Source organism: Vidua macroura, chromosome 1, assembly GCF_024509145.1.
Source record: "Vidua macroura isolate BioBank_ID:100142 chromosome 1, ASM2450914v1, whole genome shotgun sequence".
Taxonomy (NCBI): domain Eukaryota; kingdom Metazoa; phylum Chordata; class Aves; order Passeriformes; family Viduidae; genus Vidua; species Vidua macroura.
In genome coordinates, this window is record NC_071571.1 from 93,666,524 (window position 1) to 93,689,147 (window position 22,624).

The 22,624-nt window shown below is 36.7% G+C and overlaps 1 protein-coding gene across 1 annotated transcript in view; it reads left to right on the forward strand.

The window, feature by feature from the left end:
• The window catches only part of ERP44 (endoplasmic reticulum protein 44), a 47,493-nt gene that overhangs the window by 19,378 nt on the left and 5,491 nt on the right, over window positions 1-22,624 (forward strand). Inside the window, exons 3-10 of the mRNA XM_053970164.1 lie at window positions 1,759-1,798; window positions 3,204-3,319; window positions 12,216-12,400; window positions 12,803-12,918; window positions 16,603-16,660; window positions 17,970-18,086; window positions 21,740-21,851; window positions 22,304-22,445. Of these exons, the coding sequence (XP_053826139.1) occupies window positions 1,759-1,798; window positions 3,204-3,319; window positions 12,216-12,400; window positions 12,803-12,918; window positions 16,603-16,660; window positions 17,970-18,086; window positions 21,740-21,851; window positions 22,304-22,445 (886 nt within the window). The remainder of the gene's footprint in view (window positions 1-1,758; window positions 1,799-3,203; window positions 3,320-12,215; window positions 12,401-12,802; window positions 12,919-16,602; window positions 16,661-17,969; window positions 18,087-21,739; window positions 21,852-22,303; window positions 22,446-22,624) is intronic.

Sequence of the window (22,624 nt, forward strand, 5' to 3'; positions counted from 1 at the left end):
TTTTTCCTTGTATGTCTGCAGTTACTTATCTGTGTGAATATTGCAGTGGTATTAAATGAATATTCATACCCTAGCTTTGAATATATGAATTGCAATCAGCTTAGAAATATTAAATGCCTGTGGTCGAAATTAGCTGTCTGAACTAATGTATTGCACTGAGAATTTGAAGTGTCTTAAGAAAATAACTGTTACCTTGTTTGCAGAAGGGAATGCTTGATTGCGTAACCAAAAGTAGTCTGGAGGGCATTTTAAGTTTCTCCCCAAAAAATAGCAGCAAGTGAAACCCATGGTTATGGGCCTTAAGTATCTTGCTTGTTCAGCTCTGCCTTTTCTCAAGTTAAGCACTGTCCTGATTCTGGTGGCTCATAGAATGGAAATCTGTAAATTAAACAGATACGTGTTTCTTGTCTGAAACCTTTCCCTCTGAGAAGTATGCAATTTGCCTGTATCTGGTTGTCTTTGCTGGAAAAAGTTATGACATTGTTTCAAATATATCCAGGGTGAAAATCTTTAATAAGGTCTGGACTAGAATCTGCCTTATGATATGAGATTGCTTTGTGATATGACAGCTGTTTGTAAATACCTTTTCTACAGGGGAAAATATACAATTATTTTATACAATGTAATTCACAAAAGGGAATATATGCTAAGTGTAAGTGCTTCTGAAATTCATCCCATTACTTTCAAGAAATACTTTAAACCCTAAGCTTTTCAGTGCTTGTTATTTACCTATTCACCACTGGCATCCCTTGCTGATAATGAAAATCTTAACACCATAATTGTAATCAAACTGTGGTGTTCTCCAGCCTACTCAAGAGCTGTCTTTATCAGCGTGTTGTCTTTTCCAGGCTTTCAGCATCCTTATCTTCACATGTAACTGCTCTATAGCTTTGTCAGTTTTCTGCTTTGTGAGCATTTCTGCTTTATAAAGCTGTGGCTGATATTCTGTAGTTTGAGTATGTATTTCATTTTTTTTTTTCAGTGTCTAGGTCAGTACTACTACTAAAAATTAATTTAAAGAATGGTTACTTATTATATTCTATAAAGATAATACTTAATTTTTGGGCTGGAAATTTATCCTTTTTTTGATTTTTTTTTTTTAAATATGTGAAAAAGAATGCGTAAGAACATTATTCAATTACTTCATTATATGTATCCCTGTAGTACTGCATTTTTTTAGTGTTCCGTAGCATTTTTCTGGTTTTGGGGACTGAAAATTTCTTTGCTACCTTTTGCCATGGTATCCAGATTAAATAAGACAAGTAAGGACAAACCAGAGCAAGTTGCACAGACGGGTTGCCCGTTCATCAGTCTTCTACCCCAAATAGTTGGGATTTCAGCTTTTAACTAATTTTAACACTTAAAATAATAGAGCTAGTGCTTAAGAGCTACTAGAGTTCAATTTCTGGATATGAGTGCCTTAATTTCAAATCCAGAAATAATTTTTGCTGCATGTGTCACTTAATTACTTTGTGTGTCTTAATGCCTTAAGTATTTACATTTTTTTGTCTTATATGTCAATAAATTCAATAGAACACTTGACTGAAGGCCTCTTTCATCTTTTTCCCATTTGTTATAGATTATATTTCAGATGAGACTTAGCAGTTTTCTAGCAATCAGACTAAGCTTTATGCTGAATCATCTAGAAATATTTGCTTTTGTAGCTTTTTTGCACATACTTTTATAATCTCGAATAAAAGAACTGAGAAGTTTGCCTCACAATGTGACATTGGGCTTTTTCTTTTTCTTTCTTCTCAGACAATGCAGATGTTGCTTTAGTTAATTTTTATGCTGATTGGTAAGTTATTCAAGTTGGATTTTTTTTATATTTAAGCTTCTGTCTTTTGAAAACTGTCATGTTTGACTATAGTTTTCTAATCAAAAATACAGTAGTGTCTTGCTTTCGAACCAATTCTTTCCTGGGTTTATGTCCCAATTGCTTCTCCTTCTGTCTATGCTTGCTTGATTCACATTATAATAGGTTATAGTTTTAAAACATTGTTGCCTTAATTATGATGATTCCTTTTAGGCATACAGCAATAATCCCTCAACATAGCACATTGCCAGTCTGTGATGTAACCTGACTTATGAGTGAGAAGAGATCAGTTTTGGTCATGGAACTTCTCTGTTTTTAGGGTGGAGAAGAATGGGGGACAAGAAGCCATTGTAGCATATACATGGTAACATATACATGCTGCATAAATGTGTAGCATGCAGCTGGGATGCCCAGAGTCAGGTTTTTTCAGAAGGTGGACTTCAGCTCTCTTGGCATTTTGAGAGCAAGACTTGCTCTTCACTTACATGTTTGATGTTGCAGACATAACTGCATCCCCAGGCTGTCACTGTTATGTTTAAGGTGGGTTTCAGTGCAGGCTGGTTTATTGCAAATCTACTCCTTGAAGTCTCATTCTCACAATTTGTACACTGCCATTTTGCATCTCCAATTTAAAAATCTGCCATATGCCTGCAAGGACAGAATATAAAATAATTTTATTGACATATTGGTAATAGGCTTGTGCACTACTGTTACCCTAAACTCCCTAAAGCCACTGAAGCATCTTTACAATCCTACCACCTTTTCCGTGGGCAAAAAGAGAGAATTTGCATCAAAATCTGACATTACTGGAAGAAGGAACCCTTAGGGTTCTCTTTGTTCTTCTGCTGTAAAGGTAGTCTGCTCAAATTCTGCCAAACCTGAGCAATAATATAATACGTAATACTTATAACTTGTATTGTTGACCCATAGAAAATTACCTGTGATATTTCTTGAAGGTGTTGGTGAATATTTCAATCTCAACAATCTAAGGAACAACTTCTACTACATTTTTAAAATCACTTTCCATGGGGTAATTCAGGTAGAAAAAAATTAACAACATACTTTCTGAATAGAATATATTTCCTAAAGGCTTATAATTGATTAATGGTGTTTCCTAGGGAGATAAAGGAGGGGAGCATATCTTGAACTATATATTCTTTCAGAATTACTTTTTTTTTCTGCACCTGATTCATTCAAGTTATTGTTGAACTGATTTTTATCCAGTCAGTTACTGGGATGATTACAGGTAGATGTGATTTTTTTCCAGTGGCTTTTCTTTGTTTTCTTTTTTTTCTTTTTCCTTCAAAGATTGAAATGTTCCAGTAGTCATCAACTGAAATATTTCAAAGTGATATTTTGAAGTCACAATTTTGTGTTCTATTTACAGGTGCCGCTTCAGCCAAATGCTGCATCCTATTTTTGAGGAAGCTTCTAATGTAATCAAAGAAGAATATCCTGATAAGAACCAAGTGGTGTTTGCTAGAGTAGACTGTGATCAGCATTGTAAGTAAATCCTGATTTAGGTTTTTCTGTGCTGTCTTGCTACCAAGTTAGTAATTGTATTGAAAAATATGCTCAATAGCCATGCAAAGTGTAGCTGTAGCTGGCCCATCATTTAGGCCAGGGTTGCTTTTATTACATCAGCAAACCTCTTCTTCCAAATTTGTCAGGGCAATTTCCAATATTTCTTTCTCATTGCATCCCTCAACATCCTTTTTTTAAACCAGTTCAGCCTATCTCATCATTTAATGAGGAAAAAAGGGCTGTGATTATAACTTGAATTTGCTCGTTGAGAAGCACTAGAGCAACAAATGATGCAGGTCTTCACAACCAAGAAGAGGAAGGGGTAACCTACCACTGTTAGCATAAAGAACATGTTCTGATCACACCTTCCTTCCACCTTGGAGTCATGATGGGGGCTGTAAGTTTCCTTTCACATGACCAGGCAGGGATCAGAGCTTTGCTCTGCTATTGTTACACATGCCAGCAAACAGTTGCCTATTTGGGCTGGGTTTTCCCCATGCCCAGAAGTACATGAAAATGATATGCAAAATCTTAGTTTGTGCTGGTACTAATTCCTAAAGATCCTTTTAAATCCCTTAATAAGTAAAATGTGAGGAACATCTGCTGTACATTGAAAGGCAAATGAATAGTAGAAGGATTTTTATTATACTGTTGAATCAGCTGTGTTATTTTATGCTTCTTGGAGAACAGCATTTCTAGGAATAATTTCTTTACAGTGGCTTGTGATTCCCAAAGAGTATTAACAGAGAAATTCAGTTTAATCAATACTGATTATACTATTTGGACTTTACAAAACTGGTAATTTGTAAGGACAAGCATCACTGGAAATTGGCTCATCTTTTCATATCAAGGTAACAACAGCAAATCTATAAAGTACCCACTAAAGATCATAGTAAAATCAGCCTATGTTGTTGTGTTTTATTGTTGAGGTTTAAATAAACTGCTGCAGACCTTGCTTTGGTTGCTGTAGCTTCAGTTGCTTGAATAACTCAGAGAGTCTGGGCTGCTGGATGGCCAGTGTTTAGCTATGAGATGTTCTTGTCTTAGCAGTTATAGTTAAGAAAACATTTTTTTGTCCCCCACCAAGTGTTTGACATGCTTCAAAAGTTTGTTGCTTCATCGTCTCATATGCTCTTTGAATTAAGGTAATTGGCACTTGTTACACAGAGCTAAGAGGAGGAGATGCTACATGAGAGATTGTCATGCCTCCTGGGAGGACTTATAGTGGGCTAAGTAGTAGGAGGAAGCCAGGAGTTTTGGTTTTTCTTTATATTTCTGGAATACCATTAGTTCTCTGTATTTACTATTTTTGTCCTTAATTTAAGTTGATGAGCATGACTGCTATTGCAGAAGATGTAAAATGTGAGAATTAAAAATAAAATCCTTTAATGCCAGGCAATTTACATTGCCTTTTTGAATTGAAATAACAGAGCTGTGCATGTCATTCCTAGTTTCTAGTATTTATTTGCTGGGTTTTAAACAATGGTACATTTTATGGCACACAATTATTGGGCATGTCCTAAAGTTTTAGGTTTTTTAACTTGGATTTTACCATGTGCAATAGCAGCCTTTTAGTAAGAAAGCAGATATTACTGTATTATCAATGTTGGGCCTGCGTAGTATTTTGCTGAATGCTGGTGTCAAGATTGTTAGTGGTTTGGGATTTTTTTACTCAAGCTTTATATTTTTGCAGTGTTTACATATTTTAGCAACACTAGTGGTTTTATGTCAATATTTTGGTGGTTTGTTATGCCTGTAGATTTCATACCACTAGTAATTTGCTATTAGAATGGTGTTCTAGAGATGGTGGATTATTTGCATTACAAATGATTTGGTTCTTTTTGAGGCCAAGACTCTGCAGGGAATCCAAATAGCTGATTTCTGGCCACTCAAAAACAGCTTTCAGAATGGTTACTCAGGCATAGATACTTTCTGTTTAATGCACTATTATTGAAGCACACTGCAGGGCCCAACAGCTCACACCAGCTTCTGAGGGTAAAGCAAATTAAAGAGAATTATTGATGTCCTGCCAAATGTTTGATGCCTAATGACAAAACCATCATTCTGTCTGCTCTTATAGCCAATATAAAGATGTTTTTCTGGAAAGTGGTAGTCCTTTATGTGATAAAATACAAAATATACATATTAACACTATATTAGGCCTCTGTATGTGTTATATTTTACACTAGTTTGTAATATTGTGGAAGATAATTATACCTGAAATGTGTAGGCAAAGTCACCAGGCTGTGTTTAAGCTGGTGTGCAACATGCACTAAAGGTAAATCTGGAGCAGGTAATTAAAGCAGGTACTCTTTGCTTTTGCAAGACCACATCCTTTTATAACTTAAAAATATCTGAGTTGTGCTACATTATGTCTTGTTAATATTTGATGCTTTTGGTATGTTCAGTTTAGTAATTCAGCTATCTTAAATATTAGACACCTCTCATCCAAGTATAATACCTAGTAAAAGTGATCTTCCATAAAAAACTACAGAAGATCTTACTGCACAGACATTATTAGGAAGGTTTTGTTTTGTGGTTTGCAGTTTTTTGTTTGTGTTTTTTTGGGTGATTTTTTTTTCTTGCTTGTTTCAGGATGTTTTTAATCATTTGTGTTAAGCAGCAGTGTTGGAAACTTACTTGGTACAATAGATTTCCTGTATTTCTCTTCTCTGTGATTGGATGTTGCAATCTAGAACTTACGTTTCTTTAGGGGAAGAGTTTATATTTTGGAGAGTTTCTTTAAGTTCAACATTAGGAGCTGTGGTACAAAATTCTTGTCAATTGGAGTATATATATTGGAGGTTTGATTCTACTGCACCATGTTTTCCTTTGGTTTATGAGTTAAATAAAAAATAGTAGCTAGTTTGAATATATCATTGTGCCTCCAAACATAAATCAGTTTCTCACGGAGGGTCTGTAAGGAGATGCTTTGCTGGACAGACTGTTTAGGGAACTGTTCTTCCATTCCAAATGTGTCTGGGAGTGGTATTTTCCCTCAGTTTTGTGAGCTGCTGCTCACTGTGACTGGCTGTTTCTGCAATGTGTGCTCATGTTGCTAATATTAGTCTGCAGAGATGAGATTGTGTTGCTACTGCGCCTTTGGTAAGCAAAAGAATTCAATGATTACAAATTTGGAAGTGCATAAAGGAACTCTAAATGAAACTCTAAACAAGCATGAGGATTTCATTGCATTCTTGTCACTTTGCTTGGGAAAAAAATCAGTCTGAGAGATTTATCTTTGGGTAAAATTAAAAGTTTAAGAGATTTGGAGAGGTTGTTGATGGCACTCCTTAGGAGAGTGATTTTATTAGTCTGTCAAAGAAGATTATGGGATGCCTGCTGATGAGGCCTTGCTCAGAGCAGGCATGGGTGTTGTGAATGCTCCTTTGCAGCAGAAGGTGGTTTAAATTTGCTGTTACCTGAGTTTGATACAGGATATTGATTGCTTTCCTTCTACCTGTTTTGGTCCATCATGCAAGTCACCAGTATCACAATCATTGGAGTAGATGCCTAGTTTAGATGCTTTCCCAAGTTCCTTTCTAATTCTGCTTCTTCTGAGTTTTCTGCCAGGGCTTACAATTTCTTGCAAGTGTCACAAGAGCAGTAGTTTAACTGGGGAGAATTTATGATGTATTTTGAAAGTAAAAGGTACCTATCAAAGACATATTTCATTTTTCATCTATAGTGTGCCCTGGTGGGTAGCCTGAGGGACTTCAAAAGATGTTGACTGATCTCAAGTGAGCTAGCAGAATACTCATTTGGTCATTCCAGCTTCAAATATACAGCTGAAAGAATTTGTTATCTTTGAGATGGAAGATACTGCAGAAGGGTAAGGAAGACTTAAGATGATTTGACACACAAAATAAAGATTAGTGTTAGACCCAGAAAATTCAAGCTCTCTCTGTATGTAGCTGTGCAACTCTTACAACCATTATGTAACACCAAAGTTAGGAAATGCAGTAGCTTGGGTTTGTGCTAGCTCTTCCTCAGACAAGATGAAGAGACCACCCTCCTCTCCTCTAGAAAACGGGACACTGAGTATTTTCAGAAGTTATTTTTACAGGTTTGAGTTTTGAAACTTTGATTTTCTTTCAGATAACTTTTCAGGCTGTTATAGTCCTCTGTTCAGCATGTGAATTCTTCAGGTGCTGCCTTATATGATGAGGTAGGCATTTAGGATAATTAGCAATATTGTTCGAATCCTACTGGACATGTTTTTTGAGAACCAGTCCTGTAGCCTTAAAATCTAAATATTTGTTTAGTCATAGTGTGAATTATATGGCACTGACAAATTAGAACAGTGTACTGGGTTAATGGTGACCCTTGTAAATATCACTGGGAAGGACCTTCTTAGCTACATTGTGGGTGGGAGCCTTCTTCAATATAGTGGGTTTTGGTGCAGTTTTTCAACACTTTATTCATTGTACATTTAATTTCCACTTGGTGGCAGTGGAATTGAGATTCTTGGTGATGTAATCTGATATCCAGCTAGCTGAACTTTGGATAGTGTATTGTGGTGTTAACCTAGAATGGTGGAGTCTGAAGCATTCTGGGAAACAAGTCACTGGCTGTGTGCTTGCCTGAAGCTGTAGCTTGGGTAATGTGTGTACACACCATGAGAAAAGCCTGACCCCCCCCCCCAAAAATGGGCTTTGGCATTTCTTTGAATGGAGGAACACACGATGCTCTGGAGAAATGGCTGACAGTACAAGAGATATGATGAAGATATGGATCACAAATGATAGCTCACAAATCCTGCTTTCTTAGAGGATATTGCTCAGAAGATGATGTGGGAGACTGTCTTAGAAAACATGAGTGTAAATGTCAGGTTTCACATCAAAGTTTGTTTCAAAACATGAGCTGCTGTCTCTTCCCTGTTGTAAGACAGAGCTTTGCTCAGGAGAAGTTATCGATCAGTACAGTGTATCTGAAGAGAACTGGGTGACTGTGAGATATTCATGTTGGAGTTGGCAGAATGAATAGTGGAAAAAAGTCTAGGCAGTTTGGAAATGGTTGCATGTGAACAGGTAAACGTGCAAAATGGGGAGAAGAATCATCTGAATCCAACAGTCTTTGCTGTGCTCAAAGCTTCTGATTTGTAGAAGAAAAGAATACGATCAAGTATGTTGGTAACTTCCTATCATAACTAATGGGAAACTATTCTGGTAGCACAAACACTAGATTTGTGATTTAGTGATTAATTCAGCAAAATACAGACCCAAGGTTTATTCCTTTTAGGTACCTTCATGTCTGAAGAAAATAAAAAGTCATAAAGTTGTAGTTGGGAGACTTTTTTTTAGGTAGGTTGCCCTTGTCTGTTTCAAATACCTCCTCTTCTCATTAGAAAATGGGCAGTGGGAGTGTCAGGAAATATTTTTTAATTTAATTTAGGATTTACTATAACTAATGCAAGCTGTGGATGAGCTCAAACAATATTCCATGTATTTGCATTGTGTATTTCTAATTTTAAAAGGAATATAATTTTGTAGTTGCACTGCTTATGCTAACTCTACCTGTATCAAATGCCAGGGCCTAATGAAGCATTTAAGGTTTACTTTGTTTGACTTTTGAATTAATTCAAACAATTTTTCATGTACTTGCATTTTATTTTTTGTAAAAAGATGGTTTTCAAATACTTACTTGTGTAGGAGTGTCATTTCTCTGTATTAATTCAAATACCAGCATTCATGGAATCTCAATGTAATTTGTAAAGATCATGCAGGCACTGACTTATGAAATAATGTTTGAATTCAGCTTTGACAGTGGGCATTTATTACCATTAATTTTTTCACACAACTTCAGCCCTTAATGAAGATCCACATCCTTAGGCACTGCAATCTCCATCTTGGAGAACTTTCATGACCCCTAAATGTCCATTCTTCAACTCTCGCATCCTCCTATAGCTGTGGAAATAACATGAGGGACAAGGGTCCATGTTGTGAGACAAAGTGTGGGGATTTGTGTTCTCTCACTGTGCAGGTCTGTAACAGGAGGAGTCGTTAATCGCAGTGTGCTTCTGTGAAATCTTGACACGGACACGTTGTGCTCCTTGTCCCTTATCAGACATTGGTCAAGGCTGCATCAACTCATGTACTGTCAGACCAAAGGTCCTTCTGTCAGCAGGGGAGAAGGGCAGCAAATGCCTGGCATGCAGATGTTGTTTTTCTTCTACCAAGCAAATAGAAAGTGATTCCTCCCCTGCTGTACTTGCCACCTTCTTGCAGGCAGCTCTTAGGTACTTCAACTAAAACATGGTAGAGTTTAAGGGAAGAAAACATTATTAATCTAATGTTCATTATTGTTAAATATATTGACATCTTCCATGGAGAAATTTGTATTAATTTGAAATAGAAGTACTCTTCAGTGAGGACATAAAATGTTTTACCTTAATTTTTTCTGTAATTAGTGCATTAAGAAATGCACTTCTGGGATATTTAGGAAACAAGTCAAGGCCTCTTAGTCAAAATTGATAGGCTGAATTCTGTGCTGTTTTATAGTGATGCAAAGCTTTTTAGGAACTGGGTTAAGTTGGTGAAGCTTTGGAGTTTACTTGGGAGATGTTAGAGAACATTTTTATGGAATAGACCTGATTCTTATTCTTTTGCTATGCACATTTTGTTTTCAGTTCTCAGACTCATCTAAGCTGTGCAACTGGCACAGAGACTGTTTTCAGTAACTAAAGCTGCAAATAGGATTAGTATTGTTCTAGCAGCAGTTGGTTTCACTGAGAGTTGTCCAGGCAGCATGGAATTCAGACTTCTCCATTCTCTTTAAAGAAGAGTAAGTGTAATAAGTGTAGTAAGTGTAGTAGAAGAGTAAGCAAATCTACTTTGTGGTAAATATATAACTGAGAAGGGACGTTTTTGTCAGAGTGGATTTGTTATCACATCATTCAGTTCTGTGCCACATGTGCTCATGGACCCCTTTTGGTTGCTTTCCTTTTGTGGGCTAATCCAGGTCACCTGAAGGGTACCCTGTGACTTGTAAGGAGTCCATGAAAAGTAAAGATGTGTACAGGGCACGCTTGCCATGCCTTCCTCTCTCTGTCAACTGAATGAAACTTCTTTGTCTCCAAAGGATAGATCAGTCTGCTGAATTCACCACCTCTGTCTTTCCTTGAGAGAGAAAAGAAGGGGAAGTGTGGTGACTGGAATGAGTCTCCTCAAATGGTTAAGTAGCTTGGGGAAGGTGGGCATATTTGAGGAGCATTTAGTTGAGTTTAGGTCCAGAGGTATAGGTAAACTGCATCCCACTCTGTAAAAGAAGATAAACAGTTTTCACAGGGTCTGTGATGGTTTTTTTTTCCCTATATTTATTTCCAGGGGAGGAGTGAACAGGTGGGAATAATTAAGCAAAGCAAAAGCCAAAGGAAAGTGCTTATGGAAATCTATCTTACATTACATACTTTGTCTTTATTGTTTATTTTTATTCTTGCTTTCCTAAGAACCGAAAGTATATCTGGTTAACTCATTTCTTCAGTTCCTCCTCATAAAATTGTCAAGTTTTTTGCTGGACTTCAGCCACATCTAAAAGGGGGAAGAGCATTCAAAGCTATTAAGTACTTAAAAAAACTTTGATTAAAGCAGTTGCTGAATATTGGAGATGCACAAACCCAGTTTCTACACCATAACAAAGGTTGCTTTAAAAACTCAAGGCAGCTGGATCCTGTTCAGTGTGCCATGAATCACTTGCTGTGATATGTGTAAGCTTCCCCATCAACGTGTGCCTGGGAACTAGCTGCAATTCCTATTGCAATTTGCTGTGTCCCAGTGATTTAGCCAAGTGGAAGAGGGACAAAGGGGCATGTTAAGAACTCTGGTGGGATGTGATGAGGAACCCCATTAATGCCTGAGTAGTGGTTGAAGTTAAGGGGCACAGGATATACATGTGTGGGAAACTGGACTGTATTATTCTGCTTAGCTTTCTTCTGTACTGCTCTTCTGATTTTCCTGTAAAGCCTTTTTTTGTTTTTATTCTTTTACATTTGTAAGTCTTGTGAATAAATAAATAGCTGAGCTGTTAGATAAAGGTGAAAATCACTAGTGCTCTTGTGCTGAACAAGAGCAAATACATGTTACTTTTTTTCTGTGAAGCTCTGTGTGATCCAAGTCTAGAAGAAGACTGGACTGCATGTATAGATGTGAATGAAGACTTGTCTTGGAGTGAATGATGTTACTAGTTGACTAAAGAGGTGTTTGCCTTAATCTAGAAACCTGGAATTTAGTGTTTGTTCAAAACCTGAACATCTCAGAACTGTGACAGCAGTTTTCTGGCCTTCACAGTCTTCAAAAAATACTTTGCACAGGGTTTGCATTCTCAAACATTTTAGACATGAAAGTTATATTTCCAGCATTGCGATTGAGATGAAAATCCTAAGTTTGAATAAAAATAGAAGATGATTAATTTTATTAATATTTTCTCAAGTGGGTTAATTAACTGAGATTGGCAAGCTTTGAAGATTCTCATGTTCTTGTTAGGCTCTTAAATTTGCCTTCCTAGTTGTTTGTAGGAAGTGTACTAAATGAATATACATGACCAAGTTGAGTCTTTGCTTAACGCAGATTTTGGTAATTTTTTTCTTTATGAAGATCAGTACGTGGGAGGAATTTAGGTGTAAAGGGTTTTGGTGGGTTTTGTTGGGGGGGGGTTGTTTTTGTTGGGGGTTTTGTTTTGGTTTTTTTTGTTTTTGTTTTTGGGGTTTGTTTGTTTTTTGGTTTTGTTTTGTCTTTTTGTTACTTAAAGATGTAGAACTGCTGGTTCAGAGATTCCACATAAGAATAAGAATCCATGTTCAGTACACGCATAAGAAACCATGTTCAGTATATTTCTGTATTTGTAGGGCTTTGCTTTAATTTTCTTAATTTCTTTTTAGCTGATATAGCTCAGAGGTACAGGATAAGCAAATACCCAACTCTGAAACTCTTCCGGAATGGCATGATGATGAAGAGGGAATACAGGGGCCAGAGATCTGTGACAGCAATAGCAGATTACATCAGGCAGCAGAAAAGTAACCCTATTCGGGAGGTCCAGGATTTGGAAGAAATTAGTTCTCTTGATGTAAGTGTTTCAATTTTATTCCTTCTCTGGATTTTTTTTCAGTGTTGAACTGTGGAATGTTCAGTACCTTATAGTTTTTTTTTTTTTTAAACTGAATCATTTGCAGTATTACAAGTTAGTTCAGTGTTGTCACTTTGAGCTGCATTCACTCCACTGCTAAGTTATTTATCTTGCTTTTAAAAAATTTAAGAATCAGGTGTTGTATTTGACAAGATACTTTTAATATTCCTCACCAAAAAATACTCACAAGGATTCTTCTGAATATTGAAAAGGCAAAAAAGAAATAATTTCTGCATTTACTAACTGTTGAACAAATGGCATCTCTATATTTAATATCTATAGGGAGTAATGACGTTTTTTGATAATTTGATGCAAGCTTTAATTCAACCTTTGTTTTTATAGCGCAGCAGAAGAAATATTGTTGGGTACTTTGAGCAAAAGGACTCTGATAATTACAGAACCTTTGAAAGAGTAGCGAATATTTTGCATGATGATTGTGTGTTCCTCTCTGCCTTTGGGTAAGTTGAAATTTCTTGATTTCATGACTTGATTATTGAAATTCTTTTAATGAGGTCTATATAATTTTATTAAATAGACTTCTTTATTATTTTCAGTGTGGTATAACTGAAGAGACTAAACCTTAATAGATAAATACACTGAGGGGATAGAAGGACAAAACTCTTCTTAGCCTTAATTTTTGCTGTGAAATTTAACTTTTATTTTTTGTTTCCTTTTTCTTTTTTTACCGTTCTTTGTCAGTATAGTTTAAATGTACCTGAGGAAGTTTGGGTGAGGGAATGGTAGACATTTGTATCCCAAAAACCTGCATTATTTTTTTTTTTTTTTCCTTTTGTCTCTAAAGAATGTAGTTGCTTACTCATTTCCTCTTGTTGTTAGGGGAGCAGACCTTGTTCCAAAATACCTAACTTCTGTGTCTGGGCCTTTTTCATGCAGGTTTTATGTCACTGCACAGTATAATAGCTTAGAAAGAAAAATGCATTGGTGAGCTACACAATATAAGTGTAGAAGAAAAATCTACAGGAATTCAGATTTCTCCTTGTACAAATTTACAGGGATATTTCAAAATATTCAGTGAAAGAAGAATGGATTGGGAGTGATTCACTTTTTAAGTAGCATATTAAAATCTAGATTCATTCTGCAGTGTTTAATGTGCCAGCACTGCCCAGTTTGAAGTGATTGAGCATTAACGTGACTGTAGTGGTTTCCAGTCTACTCAGAGCTGCAAAATCAGGAATTTGCATGGTTTATGCCAGATTTTTTGCTGCACAGAATTGCTTCAGGAGTTTTTTTTTAATTGGATGTAGTGGAGAATAGCAGAGAAACTGAGAGGATGTATCAAGGTAGAAAATGTTTCATCTGTTCGAACAAAACCTGTTGTCAGTCCCTGATGCCTCTTCCAATATGTCTCTAAAAATAGTTTGTGGGTGGGGATGAGTGTTTGCAAAGTGCAGGGTTGCATGTGGCTTTCCCTTCCTTCAGTCCCCAGTCAGGTACTGCTATGAGTGTGGAAGCAGCCCTGGCCATGACTTGTAAATCTGTGCTCTGTAGGTCTGTCAGTCTTATCCCTGGTGAGTGCCATTATCGCAAGTGTTTTCTGACGGCTGCATCCATCCTTGTTCTCAGCACAGCCACTCTGAATTGCTATTAGAATTTAAAATTATTTTTTGCCCCTGATTCAACTTCTCACTCTTTTCAGAAATAACTTTTAAAAATTATTACTAAGATAGCACTACTTTCAACATTCACTCTCCTGTTTTTTGAGTCTGTTCATCTTTGGTTTGCTGTTTGTGTCAATTGCCTATAATGAGAAGAACCACTTGGTTGTTAGGCACTGTTCTTGAAGTAGGTTCTATGGGAGGTTTATTTTTATTTTTTGTTCAGATATAAGAAATAAGCAGACATAGTGGGATGGATCACAGTTTGATTATTGATAACCTGCCTATGTAAATACAGATTGCACAGCAGGTTTATCATTATTCTTATCTCCAGACACCCATTCCCTTTGTAGCCTGGAGCTGTTAGTGTTTTAAAGTGCAGCCTTCCCAACAGCAACCTTGGCAGCTAAATGTTTTCATGTCTCAGTAGCTGAGGCTCTTCAGCTTCCTAAAAAATTGTATGTGAAAAGACTTCCAAGGGAGATGCTGTCTACAGATCAGTGTTTTTTATTCAGATTATATATAGCAAAATTCTTCATGGGGAGCTGGCATTGATCAGCTGAACTCTTTTGACTGAGCATCCTAACAGCCACTGGAAAGGACTTTTGGTTTTGCTATGGACAGAGTTCAACAGCTACATGATTTGGGGAGGTTATGTGAGTGGTCATATTCAAATTTCTCTTAAGCTAAAATAAAACAATCAATTTGACAGGAGAAACATAGTTGCTTGACTAACTTGTGTCAAGGCAGAGCTGTCCCAATATGCCAAAATTATTCTGGCTTTAGGTAGTTGTAATAGCTTATTTAAAAACTCTGTTAATAGTACTTAGTTGCAGATGATTTTGATACTTAAAACTGTTCTTAACTAACTGGTCCTTATAGTTCTGTTAAGATCTGAAGTGACCACAGAACAAGATTATTGAAAGAAGACTTGTAAGCGGGAGGATATGGATGAAGAGATTGTTAGAGGTAGATTTTAGAAATAGAGAGGAATGAATCTAATGTTTGTGAACATTGAAGAGAATGTTGAACATTCTCATTCCCATTCTCATGGGAAAAAAAAGCCAAAAATACTCTTATCTTAAAAGGCTATTATGAAATACAAGTAATTAATGGCCGAAAGTGATAAATCTGTTTTAATTTTACATTAGCAAGTAAATATGGTGGTGGTGGGGGGGGGGTTGTGTGCTTTCCAGAGATTCACCTTGTACATTACTGCTTCAGAAAAAGACAAAATGCAAACTGAAGTGTTTCCATTTTAGTAGTTGTTTTAAAAAGGTATATCTTCAGGCATTTGGAATTTTCACATCATGTCCCCACTTCATTTGAGTTATCTGAAAAAAAAAATCAGTCATAGCTGCAGCTACTGGAGTGGAAGAACACAGAAGAGGACATTTTGGGTTCTACCACAGGGTTACCCTAGAGCATGTATTTCATTATAGATTATCATCAGCTTAGCAAGCAATGACTGGGCAGGTGGCTTCACTTTCTTATTCCATGAAGGCTTGTTTGGGATGCAATGGTTTACCTCAGTGATGATTGTCACTAGGAAGCCTCATTTCACATTATGAGGAGAGTCATGTTGGGAATACAAAAATGCATTTTAAAATATGCATCTCTAAACTGATGCAAATACTGGTGGTGTAACATAACTCTGCAAGGCACCTTTTGTATGTGCTAAGAAAAGGATAATTGGATCAAAAGAAATCAATAAAACATAGGTACTTTGAGTTAAACCTTATGATGTCTGTATTTTTCTCAGCATTCTAAATTGTTCAGACCCCTGGAAGATGTAGCTCATCTTGCTGTGAGAGAGATTCAGATAATTTGACTTTTCATTCTTTTCTATCTCCTCCATTGGATGCACAGCTGTTCCAACTTGCTTGAATAAGAGATGATAATTTTGGGGTACAAAATAGCAGCTTTCAGGGCACTTTGCTGTGATTTGGGGTAACATATTCTAAAGGCAAGAGAGGAACTTACCAAGGTGAGATAGTAAGCTGAATACCAAGGAGGAACAGTATGTCTTAGAGGTACACACCTGAGGGTAAAATGGACAGTGGGGGCTTACTTGCCATCCATTTTCTCATTGTTTGTGCCTGTAGAACACCTCAAAGCCCTTCTCTGTCAGGGTAGAGGAGATGTAAATTCTTAGTGGAAACAGTGGAACAGGAAGAGTAAATGCAAACAAGAATCCACTTTCCTCTTTGCTTCCTCAAGATTTTTTTTTAATTCTTTGATGGTCTTTACCCAAAATTGTCCTGGCATTTATCACTTGTCACTTTGATGCCTTTAGTCCAGACTTCTGCATCTTGCTGACTCCCTTAATGCCTCTTATCTAGGTAGGCCAAGTTTCTATGGAGTCACTTTACAGTTTACTTTAAAAATGAAGGATTTTAATTCTCAAATTGTAAAGGGGAAAAAAAAAGAAGTAAGAAGAGGACAGAAAATTAAAATATTAATTTTGGTATCTCAGTTATTTTATTTGTCTGTACCAAGACATGTTTACTGGTTGGTTTGTTGTAGGGCTATTTCAAAAGCAGAGAGATTTACCGGAGACAATGTAATCTACAAGCCACCAGGGGTAAGTGTAACTGTGTATTTTATTTTGATTGTTGTGATTATATGTGAATACAAACTAATGGAGTCTGTATTCAGATCATTCAGTATGTTACTGCATCTCAGATCTTAGTTTTATTTCATCACTAAATAGGGTGAGGAAGAGTGTCATAGAAGTTAGTGTTTCTGAGTCAATGAAAAAGATCAGTCTCATGTGTTAACAGTTAATGCACAGAACCTAAACCTATAGTTTGAAATATCCATGTCTAAAATTTTTTTTTTTTTTTAAACACAGTCAACTCATCATGTGTGTTCTGTAGAACTCTTTAAAATCTGTGAAGCTGGTACACTTCATGTTTTTCAAAGCAAGTGACAATTACTGTGTATTTTTATGACTATTACTTAACCATCTGGTATGCCTTAGTCCACAAGGGTTAAGAGCTCATCTATTAATTAAAAAAAAAATTAACTGCGGGTTAACAAACTCTCATAAACATAGTTTTACTGGAAGATAAATCCAGTACAGAAGAAAATCTGCAAGAATTGCTTTATAGAGGCATACTATCTAAAACTCTGCTCCTTTCTCAAATTTACTCTATGAAAAGAGCTGCTCACAAAAGAGGAAATAGATGCAAATAGACCTGAGGGGGAAGGGAGTTTCAAAGCATTTTTATTTTTTTCCAACAACAGAATTTATGAAGTTACCTAATTTATATGGCATTTCTGAATTAAGGTGTGCTTAATCATGGCCGCAGCTTGCAAAGTCATGCTTCACTTCATGGTAACCAAAATTGTAATTAAATTAAAGGATGCTAGCACTGAATTACAAGTTAAAACTACTAGCAAATAAAGGAAAATTATTATTTATTCATATCTCTTTGGCAAAGCAAATGTAAAATACCAGTTTCAAGTCCTGTAGGACATTAGGAGGGGGTTTTGATGAATCTGTAACTATCAGCATTCACTGAAGCAGCTCACTATCTGCATTTAGTTTAGGTCTGGAGATATTATTTTGCAGCCTAGTAGAAAGCAGAAATCTAAATAGCCCTTATTTGAAGCATCTCTAATTTGGAAACAAAGTATCTCCCATTATTTATAAAGTGTCTTATAAAATGGAGTTGACTGCTTAAATTATACTTTGTAATATTTATTTTCCATTTGTACTTTTATCACATATTTAATAGAAATCTTGCATGTACAAGGTTGAATATTGATATAAGATTTGTTTTAAATATTTATATGGATATTGTTATTTCATATTGAGTAGGTAGTCTTTGTAGGCAGCAATGTAATTTTTACTGTTTCTCATCCTACTGTATTTTTCTTTTCAACAGGAAAATGCTCCCGATATGGTGTATTTAGGCTCACTAACCAATTTTGATTTGATTTATGCATGGACACAAGATAAATGTGTACCACTAGTTCGAGAAATCACATTTGAAAATGGGGAGGTAGGACTTTTTCTATTATTCTACATTTGGGGTTTCTTTCTTGAAACCAAAATGTCTCTTTCAAGGTCCCTAATCCACATCAAAGAACTTTGTGTATTTTGGTTTAGACAGAAAATGGCTGTCAGATAATGTCTTTTCATTCTTTAGGAGCTTTGAGGTTACTCTTGAAATTCACTGGAGGCAGATCTGTAGTAGTTTCATACACTACCAAAGTAAGAAGTTATAATTACAGAACTATTAAGATTGCTAAAGACCTCTAAGATCATTCAGTCCAGCAGTCACCAGCACCACTGTGCTCAACACTAAACCTTGTCCCAGGTGCCACATCCACATGTTTTTTGAGCACTTTCAGGAATGGTGATTCTACAACTTCCCTGAGCAATCTGTTCCAGGTCTTCACAACCCTTTCAGTGGGGAAGTTTTTCCCAATATCCAGTCTAAACCTATCCTGGTGCAACCTGAGGTCATTTCCTCTTCCCCTGTCACTTGTTACCTGGGAGAAGAGGCCAACCCCCACCTGGCTACACTCCTTTCAGGCAGTTGTAGAGAGCAATAGGGTCTCCCCTGAATCTCCTTTTCTCCAGGCTAAACATCACCAGCTCCCTCCCATTAATGTTAATGTGAGTGGTAGAAAAATACTACTGTATTAACCACTTCCAAGGCATTATCTTATAAATAAGCACATTAAATGGTGGCTGACCATGGAATCTTCTGGAAATGGTAATGAAAAGTATGTGGGAGTTTTATTTACAATCTGTGTTAAAGCATTGGTACCTTAATCTTTTTCGTTTCATGTGTTGTTTCCCATGCTTTTCTTCTTTTGGCTGCAATTTGTCAGGTGGAATTTTGGAGTTTGTTTCTAAACATCTCTTTTCTTCTCATTATTATTTCTTTCAAGGCTTTTTTGTTTTCTTGTATAACTTATTCTTCTTTTGTCCATATCCAACTCCATATTTTATTTTGTTCTTTGTAAAATAAATAACGTGAAAAAAAGTCCTTAGAAAATTATTAAGCTTGTAGCATCTCAAAAGGAGTATTTATACACAGGTCCAGAATGTGTTAGAAAATCTAACAGATTTGTCTGATAGATTTTTCCCAAGGTTTGTCACAAATTATAGTACGTTGTCCATACTGGATGAGAAACCAGAGGATCAGTCATGATTCATTCACGCTTTGCACACTTAATTCTTTTTATCCTGAATCTGCTGTTCTGGGCACATGCAGCACTTCAGGTTTTATGGCAGTGGGAGGGACAGGGTGGTTTTAATTAAGCCATGTTTATTGACTGTTTTCTAGTCAATCCTGCCAGCTTTTATTGGAAAGTTCTGATAGTTAACAAATCTTAATTCTTCATTTGCAACTCAGTATGTAAAAGATGCCACATGTTAACATCTTTAGAAGTGTGGGGTAGATACTCAGTGTACTTTTTCCATGGTGAAACAGGATTCTGAGCCTTGGAAGCCAAGGTTCATCACTGTTAGCTTGTACCACATTCTGTTGTGGTTTCTCTGGTTGCTCCCTTAACCCTTGATTCCTGTTTGCTTAGGCAGAGAGTTACAATTGCAATGTGACATTTTGCCTGGCAAAGTTTGTTTAAAAATGTCAGTGTTGCTGGTACCCAAACAAATTTAAACATGCCAAAATTGAGATATTTCTGAATCCTGAGATTGTACAGTTATTTAAATGGACTCTTATTGTGCATACTGCACAATATTACAAGATAAAAATATGGAGTGCTGTGACTGTTAAACTTTATTGGTGGTACTAGAATACATACTAGAACACATAGTAATTGAGATCTGAAGCAGAGTCTTCTGCTTGAGGACTGCCCATTCAAGACAGTTCCTGGGCTTGACTGGCAAAGGCTGTTGGGATCAGGATATCATTTAGAAGAAATCCCTGTTTAACCTGTAATCAGGCTGTGTAGTTCTGTGTTAAATGGATGCAGTGAACCTGTGCCGTCCCAACGGTGGTGCTGAACTGTGAGGTTTGGAAGCTTCTCAAAGGCACATAGAAGTGATGTGGGAAGCTGAGATCTAATGGAAAGTCTTCTATTTTCTTAGTGCCAAACAACACGGTAGCTTTTGAGGGAGCTTCCACTTGTCCTGCCTGGTCAGTGAGACATGATTTGAAAGCTGGAATAGCACAGGAAACAAAGGGAGGTATCTTATAGAAGGGCTAAAATTAGCAAGGTTCGCAGAGCTGTTCTTACAGCCTGTTTGGAGATGAATTGATCTTGTGAATGTAACTTGCTGAGGTTGTCATTTTAGCTGCTTGCAAGCAAGAGAAGACCTTAGAGCCAGAATACCAAGCTGTTTAGGAGTTCTCCCTCTGGAAATGTACTTGCTGAAATGAATAGGGAAATGGAGCCATAATTGTAGTGGTACAAAACAGACTTTTCCCCATCCTATAGTAGGAGAGGAGGGTGAGACCCAGCTGAATGTGTGTGTGTGTAAAAATGAGAATGAGCAAATATGATTAGTTGTTTTAGGGATGGATTGGGAAGCTTGGATTTCAAGAGCACTGAAGTTATGAGGATCTCTGCAGTCATCTGTTTAAAAGACCATGCTTCAGCTTACCTGATGGACTTGGTTGAAGGGAGAGCAAGAAGGGAGAAAAAGAGCCATTTCATTTACCCTGTGTAACTGGCTGCCTACTGATAGGGGAAGCCTTTCCTTCAACTTAATGCAAATTGAAGATATCTGAAGAAATCCTTCTATTTGGTAGCAGAATAAGCCACTACTATCTTTCCCCAAAAGCACAGTTTTTATGCTGATGTAGGCTAGATCAAAGCAATAGCAGCACTTGGCTTGTTATACCAGTTGTGCAAATGAAAGATAGACAACTGTAGGCATTTCTTAGATGATAAATGTTTATTTCTTCAGTCAGGCTGTAGTGAGTTGAGCTAACAAAAATCATGTTTGGAGCAAGCGTTTGTGTTTTGTTTGAGTAAAAGAAAAATCTTGAATAAATAATTCTAGGCAATCCTGTATTTATCTGTCTGTGGGCAGAGGTCTTTAAAAGGCATTGGGCTGCAAGAACAGATTCATGTGAGGAACTAAAGTTTGTCTGTCCAACAAAGAATGACCAAAGCATAGCTGTCAGGACACAGTTACTAGCAGGAGAGCAGTACTTGATCATAACTTCTCTGGCTATGTCATTAGCTTCTGCTTTTCTTTTTTAGCGAGGAGGGAATAGAGTTATTCAAAGACACTTCTTGTGTTACACTAGAAAGCACCAATTTACTATGTGAATAAGCTAGAACTGGGTTCTAGAGTACACCCTCAGCCTTTTGTAGCATTTAACAACCATGGTGCTCAGGCCTTATTGTGGTTTCTCTGGAGTTGCTGTGTTTCCTCAGAATCGAGTTATTTCTTTTGCACAAGTATTCCAGTGAAAGTGTATCCCTTCCCAAAATGCTGATAATGACTTGCTTTCATCCTTTATCTGTTGTGTATGATAAAAGGGAGGAAACATGGTTGACTGTATCACTTCAGTATCTCGGAGGACGGGTCAGCAGTTAACATCTTTAGTCTTGCTTTTTGTCTGTTTTTAAAGTGGAGAGATCACTGAATTTGAAAATTGTTGGAATCACTAAATTTGGTGCCCTTAAGAAATGGAAGAAATGAGTTTGTCCTTTGTTTTTTGTGCAGGAACTGACAGAAGAAGGCCTTCCTTTTCTCATACTTTTCCACATGAAAGATGACTTGGAGAGTTTAGAGAAATTCCAACAGGAGGTTGCACGGCAGTTAATAGGTGAAAAAGGTTTGTAGTAATTCCCACTACTTCTTGGTTTTACTGGTATAATTTTTTTCAGACTACTCAGTGGAGTGGAAGCAAAGGCCAAACAGAATTGTAGCTTTCAAGCTTTTGAGACTGAAGGGCTTGATGCATTTTTGACAGTGAGGACCAACTCCTCTGGAAATTATTAAAATAGATGCACAATTTATTAGTAAGTAACTTTCAGAAATCCTTCTTGTCTGAGTGATCTAATGTGTTTTGAGAGGGCATTAAACAAAGCTTCAGTTTGTAATATGGAAAAAAACCACACTTTAAGAAAATGTATTATTTTGGTGGTGTTTATTAAGACCTATTTTCAGGTTTTGTATGTTGTATCTATCTCATATCTCCACCTTTATAATACTTAGGAAAGTGGTTTCAAGACAATAATAATTAAAAAATCCTAACATGGGTTTTTGTCTGCTCACAATGTTAAGGTACAATAAACTTCCTCCATGCTGACTGTGACAAATTCAGGCATCCACTCCTCCACATTCAGAAGACTCCAGCAGACTGCCCTGTCATTGCCATTGATAGCTTCAGGCACATGTATGTCTTTCCAGACTTCAGTGACTTGTCGTAAGTATCTTTCTTGGTGTATTTTAATTTGAGAAGAACAAGTTAAAAGGCTCATACTTTAATCACTGCTGTGGTAGGAAGATGAGTAAATCTGGGGTCGCTAAGGCTGCCTCTGTGTGATTTAGTGTCAGAGCCTTATAGCAGGATGAGCTGGCGTGAAGTCGTTGTTTAAATGGAGT